The sequence below is a fragment of the Anolis carolinensis genome, unplaced genomic scaffold (genome assembly GCF_035594765.1).
Source record: "Anolis carolinensis isolate JA03-04 unplaced genomic scaffold, rAnoCar3.1.pri scaffold_138, whole genome shotgun sequence".
Lineage (NCBI taxonomy): Eukaryota > Metazoa > Chordata > Lepidosauria > Squamata > Dactyloidae > Anolis > Anolis carolinensis.
The window spans coordinates 16,048-30,772 of NW_026943947.1; the positions used below are offsets into that span (position 1 = coordinate 16,048).

General features: G+C 42.9%; 1 protein-coding gene across 1 annotated transcript; it reads right to left on the minus strand.

Moving 5' to 3' along the window:
* Nucleotides 1-1,279: 1,279 nt before the first annotated feature.
* On the minus strand, nucleotides 1,280-13,438 carry LOC134295255 (E3 ubiquitin-protein ligase rififylin-like). The gene is made up of 5 exons (XM_062967110.1): nucleotides 13,069-13,438; nucleotides 10,512-10,595; nucleotides 4,804-5,011; nucleotides 1,833-1,856; nucleotides 1,280-1,736 (listed from the first exon to the last, which is right to left on the minus strand). The coding sequence occupies exons 1-5, from the start codon at nucleotides 13,294-13,296 to the stop codon at nucleotides 1,537-1,539; spliced, it is 744 nt and encodes a 247-aa protein (XP_062823180.1). The 5' UTR covers nucleotides 13,297-13,438; the 3' UTR covers nucleotides 1,280-1,536.
* Nucleotides 13,439-14,725: the final 1,287 nt, after the last annotated feature.

A 14,725-nucleotide genomic window follows, 5' to 3' on the forward strand; every position in this document is an offset into this window, starting at 1 on the left:
AGAAAGGAAGGAGAAGGAACAAAGGAACGAGAGAGGGAAAGAAGGAGAGAGACGGGAGGGAGGAAATGAGAGCGATAGAAGGAAGAGAGAGAAGGAAGGAAGGAAGAGGGAAGGAAGGAGAGAGATGGAAGACGAGACACGGAAGGAAGGAAGGAAGGAAGGAAGGAAGGAAGGAAGGAAGATGAGAGACGGAAGGAAGGAGGGAAGGAGAAAGATGGGAGGAAGGAAGAGGGAAGGACGAGAGATACAGAAGGAAGGAGAGAGACGCAAGGAAGGAAAGGGAAGGGAGAAAGGAAGAAAAGGAACAAAGGAACGAGAGAAGGAAAGAAGGAGAGAGACTGAAGGAAGAAGGAGGAAAGGAGGGAAGGAGAAAGACGGGAGAAAGGAAGAAGGACGAGAGATACAGAAGGAAGGAGAGAGATGCAAGGAAGGAAAGACAGAAGGGAGAAAGGAAGGAGAAGGAACAAAGGAACGAGAGAGGGAAAGAAGGAGAGAGACGGGAGGAAATGAGAGAGATGGAAGGAAGAGAGAGAAGGAAGGAAGGAGAGAGATGGAAGGAAATAGACGGAAAAAAGGAGTGAGAGAAGAAGGAAAAAGACGGAAGAAGGAAGGGAGAGAGACGGAAGGAAGGAGACGGAAAGAAAGGAAGAAGAGAGACGGAAAGAAGGAAGGAGATGAAAGGAAAGAGACGGAAAAAAGGAGGGAGAGAGATGGAAGGAAGGAGAGGCGACGGAAGAAGAGAGGGAAGAAAGGAGGGAAGGAAAAAAAGAAAAGAGACGGAAGGAAGGAAACGGAAGGAGGGAAGGAAGGAGAGAGATGGAAGGGAGGAAAGAGACACAAAAAGGAAGGAGTGAGAAAGATGGAAGGAAGGAGAGAGACAGAAAGAAGGGAGGAAAGAAGGACAGATGGACGGAAGGAAGGAAGAAGAGAAATGGAAGGAATAAAGGCTTTAGTGAGGCGAGCAGGCCTTTGTGGAGCGCCAGCGTGTAAACATCACAACGGCTTTGCGAGTCAAATCCAAGAAGCCATAAAAATCCTCGTAAAACCGCCCAAAGTTCGCTGGAATCGGTTCAAGGCTAAATATGAATGACTCACCAAGCTTCTTGGGCTCGAAAGAAGGCAGGTTCCAGAAATTATCCGTCTTAGAACCAGAGAAAGGCAACGAGAGAGGAAACGAGCAGAATCGGAGAAAGGCAACCGAGAGAGGAAACGAGCTCCAGAAACTACGTTTTCCGGAGGGGAAAGCGGGGCAAGGGATAGCAGCGGATCTCTGCTCCTCTTTAAGACCACTTTTGTTTTTATTCGCCAAGCCTCTCTCGGCATTTCGGGTGGGGGGGGGGGAGAAGGGGGAAATACCCCCGAGGGGGTCCTTCGGTCCCTGCCGTTCCAATATGGAGGCGTTTTTGGGCTCTGTAGGCACTGCGGTAAGTGAGGCGGGGGCCCGAAACCCGGCCCCGACCGAGTCTCTGGGGCCCCTTTGCCCCGCGGGCGCTTCCTGGACCAAGATGGCCGACGAGACGGCCCCCCTCCCCCCCGTTAAGTCCGGAAGACGTGGACGGCCCGGATGACGTACTGGCGGCAGATGGGGCACTCGTTCATGCGCTTCCCGCACTTGGTGCAGGTGACCATGTGGCCGCACTCCAGGAGGACGCAGTCGATGGCCGAGTCCATGCAGATCTTGCAGAGGTTCTCCTCCGCGGACGGCGGGAGCTGCGAGGGGGCGCTGGGCGGCGGGGCTGCGGGAGGAAGGGAACACGAGGAGGGGGGTCTGGGCCAAGGACAGAACCCGGAACCCGGCACCCGGCACCAAAAAAGGCGGATTAATGACTTACCCGTCGGGTCATCCATGTCGGAAACTGGAAGGGAAAACAAGAAGAAAACGAGGAGTATTAGAGGAGGAAGATGATAGAGTATACAGCATCAACAGTAAAGGAGACCTATTAGAAGAGGATACAGAATCCACAATAAAGGAGACATATTAGAGGAAGATGATAGAGTATACAGAAATTAGAGGAAGATGATAGAGTATACAGAAATTAGAGGAAGATGATAGAGTATACAGAAATTAGAGGAAGATGATAGAGTATACAGAAATTGGAGGAAGATGATAGAGTATACAGAAATTAGAGGAAGATGATAGAGTATACCGAATCAACAATAAAGGAGACATATTAGAGAAAGATGATAGAGTATACAGAAATTGGAGGAAGATGATAGAGTATACTGAATCAACAATAAAGGAGACATATTAGAGAAAGATGATAGAGTATACAGAAATTAGAGGAAGATGATAGAGTATACTGAATCAACAATAAAGGAGACATATTAGAAGATGATACAGAATCAACAATAAAGGAGACATATTAGAGGAAGATGATAGAGTATACAGAAATTAATTAGAGGAAGATGATAGAGTATACAGAAATTAATTAGAGGAAGACGATAGAGTATACAGAAATTAGAGGAAGATGATAGAGTATACGAATCAACAATAAAGGAGACATATTAGAAGATGATACAGAATCAACAATAAAGGAGACATATTAGAGGAAGATGATAGAGTATACAGAAATTAATTAGAGGAAGATGATAGAGTATACAGAAATTAATTAGAGGAAGACGATAGAGTATACAGAAATTAGAGGAAGATGATAGAGTATACCGAATCAACAATAAAGGAGACATATTAGAGAAAGATGATAGAGTATACAGAAATTGGAGGAAGATGATAGAGTATACTGAATCAACAATAAAGGAGACATATTAGAGGAAGATGATAGAGTATACAGAAATTGGAGGAAGATGATAGAGTATACTGAATCAACAATAAAGGAGACATATTAGAGGAAGATGATAGAGTATACAGAAATTAGAGGAAGATGATAGAGTATACCGAATCAACAATAAAGGAGACATATTAGAGGAAGATGATAGAGTATACAGACATTAGAGGAAGATGATAGAGTATACAGACATTAGAGGAAGATGATAGAGTATCCTGAATCAACAGTAGAGACATATTAGATGAAGATGATAGAGTATACCGAATCAACAATAAAGGAGACATATTAGAAGATGATACAGAATCCACAATAAAGGAGACATATTAGAGGAAGATGATAGAGTATACAGAAATTAATTAGAGGAAGATGATAGAGTATACTGAATCAACAATAAAGGAGACATATTAGAGGAAGATGATAGAGTATACAGAAATTGGAGGAAGATGATAGAGTATACTGAATCAACAATAAAGGAGACATATTAGAGAAAGATGATAGAGTATACAGAAATTAGAGGAAGATGATAGAGTATACTGAATCAACAATAAAGGAGACATATTAGAAGATGATACAGAATCAACAATAAAGGAGACATATTAGAGGAAGATGATAGAGTATACAGAAATTAATTAGAGGAAGATGATAGAGTATACAGAAATTAATTAGAGGAAGACGATAGAGTATACAGAAATTAGAGGAAGATGATAGAGTATACGAATCAACAATAAAGGAGACATATTAGAAGATGATACAGAATCAACAATAAAGGAGACATATTAGAGGAAGATGATAGAGTATACAGAAATTAATTAGAGGAAGATGATAGAGTATACAGAAATTAATTAGAGGAAGACGATAGAGTATACAGAAATTAGAGGAAGATGATAGAGTATACCGAATCAACAATAAAGGAGACATATTAGAGAAAGATGATAGAGTATACAGAAATTGGAGGAAGATGATAGAGTATACTGAATCAACAATAAAGGAGACATATTAGAGGAAGATGATAGAGTATACAGAAATTGGAGGAAGATGATAGAGTATACTGAATCAACAATAAAGGAGACATATTAGAGGAAGATGATAGAGTATACAGAAATTAGAGGAAGATGATAGAGTATACCGAATCAACAATAAAGGAGACATATTAGAGGAAGATGATAGAGTATACAGACATTAGAGGAAGATGATAGAGTATACAGACATTAGAGGAAGATGATAGAGTATACAGACATTAGAGGAAGATGATAGAGTATCCTGAATCAACAGTAGAGACATATTAGATGAAGATGATAGAGTATACCGAATCAACAATAAAGGAGACATATTAGAAGATGATACAGAATCCACAATAAAGGAGACATATTAGAGGAAGATGATAGAGTATACAGAAATTAATTAGAGGAAGATGATAGAGTATACTGAATCAACAATAAAGGAGACATATTAGAGGAAGATGATAGAGTATACAGAAATTAGAGGAAGATGATAGAGTATCCTGAATCAACAGTAGAGACATATTAGATGAAGATGATAGAGTATACAGAATCAACAGTAAAGAAGACATATTAGAGGAAGTCGATAGAGTATAGTATACAGAATCAACACCAAAGGTGTATTAGAGGAGGAGGATAGAATATACAGAATCAACAGCAGACGAAGACTTGATATAATAATAATAATTATAATTATAATAATAATACATCACACAGTCCTAGATACTTGGGAAGTGTTCGACTTGTGATATTAAATCCAGCATATCTATCTTGTTTGCTGTGTCATAATAAAATAATAATAATAATAATAATAATAATAATAATAATAATAATAATAATAATAAATGATAACAGCCAGTAGGCTGTTAGGAATGGTAGGAGTTGGAGTCCGAAGCTGGAGGAAGACTTGTAGTAAATAATAATAATAATAATAATAATAATAATAATAATAATAATAATAATAATAATAATAAATAGTTGGAAGGCTGTGAGGGATGGGAATGGTGTATACAAGGCCTCACCGAGGTGCTGGAGGTCCTTCTCCTTGTAGAGGCGGGTGACCCTCTCCATCAGCTCCCACTTCTCGCAGCAGCCCTTGTAGTTGACGAAGTTGCGGGCCAGGATCTCCTTCAGCTGCCGGACGGAGAGGCCCTCGATGTCCCCGAGGCTGGTCAGGTCCGAGAGGGAGGCCCTCCGCCCGGGGACCAGGTTGTCCTCCGAGTCGATGGACTGCGAAAGGGAAGAGGCAACAAGAGCGAGAGAGGTCCGCTTTCCTCCTTGGAGTGGTTCAGAGCAGAGGCTGGAGTTCGGCCATCTGCCAAGAGGGTTTGAGTTGTGCCTTCCTGGATGGGCAGAAGATGGTCCAACTGGGTGGCCCTCGAGGCCTCTTCCAACTCTAGGATTCTAGGTATCTATCTATCTATCTATCTATCTATCTATCTATCTATCTATCTATCTATCTATCTATCTATCTATCTACCTCTTCCTTCTATCCATACATCCATCCATTTGTCTGTCTATTTATCCATCCATTCATCAATTTCTCTTTCTATCCATCCATCCTATTTATCCATCCGTCTGTCTGTCTGTCCATCCATACATTTGGCTATCTCTCCTATCTACCTCTACATCAATCCATCTATCCATCCATTCATTCGTCTATCTATCCATTCGTCTACCTATTCGTCTATCAATCCATCCATCTCTCCTATCCATCCATCAGTCCGTCCATTCATCCATCTATCCATCTATCAATTTCTCTAGCCATTCAAATATCTGTCCATCCATGCATTTGTCTATCTCTCCTGTCTATCTCAACATCAATCCATCCATCCATCCATCCATCCATCCATCCATCCATCCATCCATCCATTTATCTATCGATCGATCTATCTATCTATCTATCTATCTATCTATCTATCTATCTATCTATCTATCTATCTATCTATCTATCTATCTGTCCATCCATGCATTTGTCTATCTCTCCTGTCTATCTCAACATCAATCCATCCATCCATCCATCCATCCATCCATCCATCCATCCATCCATTTATCCATCCATCCATTTATCTATCTATCTATCTATCGATCTATCCATCTATCCATCTGTCCATCCATGCATTTGTCTATCTCTCCTGTCTATCTCAACATCAATCCATCCATCCATTTATCTATCTATCTATCGATCTATCTATCTATCTATCTATCCATCTGTCCATCCATGCATTTGTCTATCTCTCCTGTCTATCTCAACATCAATCCATTCATCCATCCATCTATCTATCCATCTATCCATCTGTCCATCCATGCATTTGTCTATCTCTCCTGTCTATCTCAACATCAATCCATCCATCCATTTATCTATCTATCGATCTATCTATCTATCTATCTATCTATCTATCTATCTATCTATCTATCTATCTATCCATCCATCCATCCATCCATCTGTCCATCCATGCATTTGTCTATCTCTCCTGTCTATCTCAACATCAATCCATCCATCCATTTATCTATCTATCTATCTATCTATCTATCTATCTATCTATCTATCTATCTATCCATCCATCCATCCATCTGTCCATCCATGCATTTGTCTATCTCTCCTGTCTATCTCAACATCAATCCATCCATCCATCCATCTATCTATCCATCTATCCATCTGTCCATCCATGCATTTGTCTATCTCTCCTGTCTATCTCAACATCAATCCATCCATCCATCCATCCATCCATCCATCCATCCATCCATCCATTTATCCATCCATCCATTTATCTATCTATCTATCCATCTATCCATCTGTCCATCCATGCATTTGTCTATCTCTCCTGTCTATCTCAACATCAATCCATCCATCCATCCATCTATCTATCCATCCATCCATCTGTCCATCCATGCATTTGTCTATCTCTCCTGTCTATCTCAACATCAATCCATCCATCCATCCATCCATCCATTTATCTATCGATCTATCTATCTATCGATCTATCCATCTGTCCATCCATGCATTTGTCTATCTCTCCTGTCTATCTCAACATCAATCCATCCATCCATCCATCTATCTATCCATCCATCCATCTGTCCATCCATGCATTTGTCTATCTCTCCTGTCTATCTCAACATCAATCCATCCATCCATCCATCCATCCATCCATCCATCCATCCATCCATCCATTTATCTATCGATCTATCTATCTATCGATCTATCCATCTGTCCATCCATGCATTTGTCTATCTCTCCTGTCTATCTCAACATCAATCCATCCATCCATCCATCCATTTATCCATCCATCCATTTATCCATCCATCCATTTATCTATCTATCTATCGATCTATCTATCTATCTATCTATCCATCTGTCCATCCATGCATTTGACTATCTCTCCTGTCTATCTCAACATCAATCCATTCATCCATCCATCTATCTATCCATCTATCCATCTGTCCATCCATGCATTTGTCTATCTCTCCTGTCTATCTCAACATCAATCCATCCATCCATTTATCTATCTATCGATCTATCTATCTATCTATCTATCTATCTATCTATCCATCCATCCATCCATCTGTCCATCCATGCATTTGTCTATCTCTCCTGTCTATCTCAACATCAATCCATCCATCCATCCATCTATCTATCCATCTATCCATCTGTCCATCCATGCATTTGTCTATCTCTCCTGTCTATCTCAACATCAATCCATCCATCCATCCATCCATCCATCCATCCATCCATCTGTCCATCCATGCATTTGTCTATCTCTCCTGTCTATCTCAACATCAATCCATCCATCCATCCATCCATCCATCCATCCATCCATCCATTTATCTATCGATCTATCTATCTATCGATCTATCCATCTGTCCATCCATGCATTTGTCTATCTCTCCTGTCTATCTCAACATCAATCCATCCATCCATCCATCCATCCATCCATCCATCCATCCATTTATCCATCCATCCATTTATCTATCTATCTATCGATCTATCTATCTATCTATCTATCCATCTGTCCATCCATGCATTTGTCTATCTCTCCTGTCTATCTCAACATCAATCCATTCATCCATCCATCTATCTATCCATCTATCCATCTGTCCATCCATGCATTTGTCTATCTCTCCTGTCTATCTCAACATCAATCCATCCATCCATTTATCTATCTATCGATCTATCTATCTATCTATCTATCTATCTATCTATCTATCCATCCATCCATCCATCTGTCCATCCATGCATTTGTCTATCTCTCCTGTCTATCTCAACATCAATCCATCCATCCATCCATCTATCTATCCATCTATCCATCTGTCCATCCATGCATTTGTCTATCTCTCCTGTCTATCTCAACATCAATCCATCCATCCATCCATCCATCCATCCATCCATTTATCCATCCATCCATTTATCTATCTATCTATCCATCTATCCATCTGTCCATCCATGCATTTGTCTATCTCTCCTGTCTATCTCAACATCAATCCATCCATCCATCCATCTATCTATCCATCCATCCATCTGTCCATCCATGCATTTGTCTATCTCTCCTGTCTATCTCAACATCAATCCATCCATCCATCCATCCATCCATTTATCTATCGATCTATCTATCTATCGATCTATCCATCTGTCCATCCATGCATTTGTCTATCTCTCCTGTCTATCTCAACATCAATCCATCCATCCATCCATCTATCTATCCATCCATCCATCTGTCCATCCATGCATTTGTCTATCTCTCCTGTCTATCTCAACATCAATCCATCCATCCATCCATCCATCCATCCATCCATCCATCCATTTATCTATCGATCTATCTATCTATCGATCTATCCATCTGTCCATCCATGCATTTGTCTATCTCTCCTGTCTATCTCAACATCAATCCATCCATCCATCCATCCATCCATCCATCCATCCATCCATCCATTTATCCATCCATCCATTTATCTATCTATCTATCGATCTATCCATCTATCCATCTGTCCATCCATGCATTTGTCTATCTCTCCTGTCTATCTCAACATCAATCCATCCATCCATTTATCTATCTATCTATCTATCTATCTATCTATCTATCTATCTATCTATCTATCTATCCATCTGTCCATCCATGCATTTGTCTATCTCTCCTGTCTATCTCAACATCAATCCATTCATCCATCCATCTATCTATCCATCTATCCATCTGTCCATCCATGCATTTGTCTATCTCTCCTGTCTATCTCAACATCAATCCATCCATCCATCCATCTATCTATCCATCCATCCATCTGTCCATCCATGCATTTGTCTATCTCTCCTGTCTATCTCAACATCAATCCATCCATCCATCCATCCATCCATCCATCCATTTATCTATCGATCTATCTATCTATCGATCTATCCATCTGTCCATCCATGCATTTGTCTATCTCTCCTGTCTATCTCAACATCAATCCATCCATCCATCCATCCATCCATCCATCCATCCATCCATCTGTCCATCCATGCATTTGTCTATCTCTCCTGTCTATCTCAACATCAATCCATCCATCCATCCATCCATCCATCCATCCATTTATCCATCCATCCATTTATCTATCTATCTATCGATCTATCCATCTATCCATCTGTCCATCCATGCATTTGTCTATCTCTCCTGTCTATCTCAACATCAATCCATCAATCCATCCATCCATCCATCCATCCATTTATCTATCTATCTATCTATCGATCGATCGATCGATCTATCTATCTATCTATCTATCTATCTATCTATCTATCTATCTATCTATCTATCTATCTATCTATCCATCTGTCCATCCATGCATTTGTCTATCTCTCCTGTCTATCTCAACATCAATCCATCCATCCATCCATCTATCTATCCATCTATCCATCTGTCCATCCATGCATTTGTCTATCTCTCCTGTCTATCTCAACATCAATCCATCCATCCATCCATCTATCTATCCATCTATCCATCTGTCCATCCATGCATTTGTCTATCTCTCCTGTCTATCTCAACATCAATCCATCCATCCATCCATCTATCTATCCATCTATCCATCTGTCCATCCATGCATTTGTCTATCTCTCCTGTCTATCTCAACATCAATCCATCCATCCATCCATCTATCTATCCATCTATCCATCTGTCCATCCATGCATTTGTCTATCTCTCCTGTCTATCTCAACATCAATCCATCCATCCATTTATCTATCCCTCCATCCGTCCGTTTATCTATCTCTCCTATCTATCAATTCACGTATCTATTTATCTATCTATCGGTCAACCTATCTATCTATCTATCTATCTATCTATCTATCTATCTATCTATCTATCAACCCATCCATCCACATATATCATCTATCTATCTATCTATCTATCTATCTATCTATCTATCTATCTATCTATCTATCTATCTATCAACCCATCCATCCATCCATCCACATATATCATCTATCTATCTATCTATCTATCTATCTATCTATCTATCTATCTATCTATCTATCTACCCATCAATCAATCAACCCATCCATCCATCCATCCATGCACATATATCTCCTATCTATCTATCTATCTATCTATCTATCTACCTACCTACCCATCAATCAACCCATCCATCCATCCATGCACATATATCTCCTATCTATCTATCTACCCATCAATCAATCAACCCATCCATGCACATATATCATGGCAGGTGGTGGAAGGAAGATGATGGAGGGCGGGCCAGATGCCCTCACCTGCGTCTCCTCTTCGTTCCGCCGCTCCGCTGCCTCCTCGACGACGTCCGCCATGTCCTGGCTGGGCAGCGCTTGCCCATTGGCCTGAGCGGGAGGACAGAAGGAAACAGAGGGGCGCTTCAGACACGAAAACAAATACCGGGGTCACGGGAGCGAGGGGAGGGGTCCACTGAGGGAGGAATCGAGAGGAAGGGGTCAGTGGAGGGTCGGTGTGGTTGGGCCGCCCACCTTCTTGCTGGTTAGGACCGCCAAGATTTGGGTCGGGGGTCCCGAGGGTGGTGTCTCCGAGGGAGGCGACTGGGGCCGGTCATGGTTGAGCCGCAAGGAGACCCCCACCCACGATGGCCCTGGCTCTGCTCAGCTGCCTCCCATTGTGACATCGCGAGGGGAGGACACGACACGTATGTGACACACGCAGAGAGCCTTTCCTCCCTTTCCCAAGAGGCCTTGCGCCCCTAGACGGGCCCACCCCCCTCTCGGGACCTCCCACCACTCCTTACACCCCTTTCCATATACCATCCAATAAAGACCCATTGACACGGTACTCTTATCGTCTATCACTTTGGTGTGATTTGGGGTGACTTGTACGTTAAGTCGTATTGCTTTCAGTTCTCACGGAAGGGAGGGATGCGGGGTAGAAATAAATAAATATAATCATAGTCGTTATCTTAAGCACAGAAAAACAGGGAGGAAAGAGCTGCTGTGTTAACGAGAGCCTTCGGAAGTCCATTGAGAGAGAAGGGAAGCCAAATCAAAGGCAAAGAAAGTCAACAGAGTGAAGGAAAGTCAATCGAGAGGGAAGGAAAGTCAATTGAGAGAGAAGGAAAGTCAACAGAGAGATGGAAAGTCAATCGAGAGAAGGAAAATCAATTGAGAGAAGGAAAATGAATCGAGATAGAAGGAAAGTCAATCGAGAGAGAAGGAAAATCAATCGAGAGAGAAGGAAAGTCAATCAAGAGTGAGGGAAAGTCAATTGAGAGAGAAGGGAAGTCAATTGAGAGAAGGGAAGTCAATTGAGAGAAGGAAAGTCAATCGAAAGAGAAGGAAATTAAATTGAGAGAAGGAAAGTCAATTGAGAGAGAAGGAAAGTCAATTAAGGGAGAAGGAAAATCAATTGAGAGAGAAGGAAAGTCAATTGAGAGAGAAGGAAAGTCAACTGAGAGAGAAGGAAAATCAATCAAGGGAGAAAGAAAGTCTATCGAGAGAGATGGAAAGTCAATCAAGGGAGAAGGAAAAGTCAACTGAGAGAGAAGGAAAGCCAATCGAGAGAGAAGGAAAGTCAATCGAGAGAGAAGGAAAGTCAATTGAGAGAGAAGGAAAGTCAATTGAGAGAGAAGGAAAGTCAATCGAGAGAGAAGGAAAGTCAATCGAGAGAGAAGGAAAATCAATTGAGAGAAGGAAAATGAATCGAGATAGAAGGAAAGTCAATCGAGAGAGAAGGAAAATCAATCGAGAGAGAAGGAAAGTCAATTGAGAGAGAAGGAAAGTCAATCGAGAGAGAAGGAAAGTCAATCGAGAGAGAAGGAAAGTCAATTGAGAGAGAAGGGAAGTCAATTGAGAGAAGGAAATTAAATTGAGAGAAGGAAAGTCAATCGAAAGAGAAGGAAATTAAATTGAGAGAAGGAAAGTCAATCGAGAGAGAAGGAAAATCAATTGAGAGAGGGAAAGTCAATTGAGAGAGAAGGAAAGTCAACTGAGAGAGAAGGAAAATCAATCAAGGGAGAAAGAAAGTCTATCGAGAGAGATGGAAAGTCAATCAAGGGAGAAGGAAAAGTCAACTGAGAGAGAAGGAAAGCCAATCGAGAGAGAAGGAAAGTCAATCGAGAGAGAAGGAAAGTCAATTGAGAGAGAAGGAAAATCAATTGAGAGAAGGAAAATGAATCGAGATAGAAGGAAAGTCAATCGAGAGAGAAGGAAAATCAATCGAGAGAGAAGGAAAGTCAATTGAGAGAGAAGGAAAGTCAATCGAGAGAGAAGGAAAGTCAATCAAGAGTGAGGGAAAGTCAATTGAGAGAGAAGGGAAGTCAATTGAGAGAAGGAAATTAAATTGAGAGAAGGAAAGTCAATCGAGAGAGAAGGAAAATCAATCGAGAGAGAAGGAAAGTCAAACGAGAGAGAAGGAAAGTCAATCGAGAGAGAAGGAAAGTCAATCGAGAGTGAGGGAAAATCAAACGAGAGAGAAGGAAAGTCAACTGAGAGAAGTTAAATCAGTCGGGAGAGAAGGAAAGTCAATTGAGAGAGAAGGAAAGTCTATCGAGAGTGAGGGAAAGTCAATCGAAGGAGAAGGAAAGTCAATCGAGAGAGAAGGAAAGTCAATCGAAGGAGAAGGAAAATCAATCGAGAGTGAGGGAAAGTCAATTGAGACAGGGAAAGTCAATCGACTTCCTTCTCTCTCGGCTGACTTTTCTTCATCTCAGTTAACTTACCTTCTCTCTCAACTGACTTTCCTTCTCACTCGGCTGACTTTCCTTTATCTCTCGGGCAAGCCAAGCAAGAGCCATTTCGAGTCAACCCAGAGCAAGGATCGACGAGGATAGGAGCGCGGTGGGGGGCCTACCTGAGCCGGCTGCTCCATCTGCACCGGGGGGTCCATGGTGGTCGGCGAACACTCATCCGGGAGGGCCCGGGAGGGGGTCTCCGCCGGAGGAGGGGCCCGGTCTCCCCGGGGGTCCGGGTCGAGCTCCCGCAGGCCGAGGATGAGTCCCACCAGCTCGTCCTTCTCGCGGCAGGTGGTGGTGGAGACGTCCCGCAGGTCCAGGTAGTCCCGCAGGTCCTTGACCTTCATCTTGATGAGGTCCTCGCGGCGGAGGCCCGTGGCCCGGAAGCGCTCGCAGAGGAGGCAGCGGCACAGGCCCCCCTCCAGGCGGTGGGAGCAGGACTCGCAGAAGCTCTTCTTGCAGTCCAGGCACACGTTCTGACAAGAGATCACCACGTTAATGGCTCCATTCACAAGGCTCTCAATGGGGGCTTTGTTTTCCTGGCGAGCGTTGGATGTAAACAAAGTGGGGGGGAGACTCACAATACTGTATAGTTATACTGTTGGACGTGGTTGTTGTAACTTTGGAAAATGCTCATTTGCTCACCAGTATCCACTGGGAATTGCTCACCCAGTATCCGCGGGTAATTGTCCCCAGTATCCGCGAGGAATTGCTCACCAGTATCTGTGAGGAATTGCTCACCAGTATCCGTGAGGAATTGCTCACCAGTATCCGTGAGGAATTGCTCACCAGTATCCGTGAGGAATTGCTCACCAGTATCCGTGAGGAATTGCTCACCAGTATCCGTGAGGAATTGCTCACCAGTATCCGTGAGGAATTGCTCACCAGTATCCGTGAGGAATTGCTCACCAGTATCCGTGAGGAATTGCTCACCAGTATCCGTGAGGAATTGCTCACCAGTATCTGTGAGGAATTGCTCACCAGTATCGGAGAGGAATTGCTCACCAGTATCCGCGAGGAATTGCTCACCAGTATCCGCGAGGAATTGCTCACCAGTATCCGCGAGGAATTGCTCACCAGTATCCGCGAGGAATTGCTCACCAGTATCTGCGAGGAATTGCTCACCAGTATCTGCGAGGAATTGCTCACCAGTATCTGCGAGGAATTGCTCACCAGTATCCGCGAGGAATTGCTCACCAGTATCCGCGAGGAATTGCTCACCAGTATCTGTGAGGAATTGCTCACCAGTATCCGTGAGGAATTGCTCACCAGTATCCGTGAGGAATTGCTCACCAGTATCCGTGAGGAATTGCTCACCAGTATCCGTGAGGAATTGCTCACCAGTATCCGTGAGGAATTGCTCACCAGTATCCGCGGGTAATTGTCCCCAGTATCCGCGAGGAATTGCTCACCAGTATCCGTGAGGAATTGCTCACCAGTATCCGTGAGGAATTGCTCACCCAGTATCCGTGAGGAATTGCTCACCAGTATCCGTGAGGAATTGCTCACCAGTATCCGTGAGGAATTGCTCACCAGTATCCGCGGGTAATTGTCCCCAGTATCCGCGAGGAATTGCTCACCAGTATCCGTGAGGAATTGCTCACCAGTATCCGTGAGGAATTGCTCACCAGTATCTGTGAGGAATTGCTCACCAGTATCCGCGAGGAATTGCTCACCAGTATCCGCAAGGGAATTGCTCAACCAGTATCCGTGAGGAATTGCTCAACCAGTATCCGCGAGGAATTGCTCACCAGTATCCGTGAGGAATTGCTCACC

Bases quoted from the DNA above. Each gene is read 5' to 3' on its own strand.
- LOC134295255 (XM_062967110.1), bottom strand. From the start codon at position 13,296: ATGAAGGTCAAGGACCTGCGGGACTACCTGGACCTGCGGGACGTCTCC. The intron at 5,012-10,511 runs GTGAGGGCATCT...TCCCTTTCGCAG, and splicing joins GGAACGAAGAGGAGACGCAG to TCCATCGACTCGGAGGACAA. The intron at 1,737-1,832 runs GTAAGTCATTAA...TTCCTCCCGCAG, and splicing joins CGACATGGATGACCCGACGG to CCCCGCCGCCCAGCGCCCCC.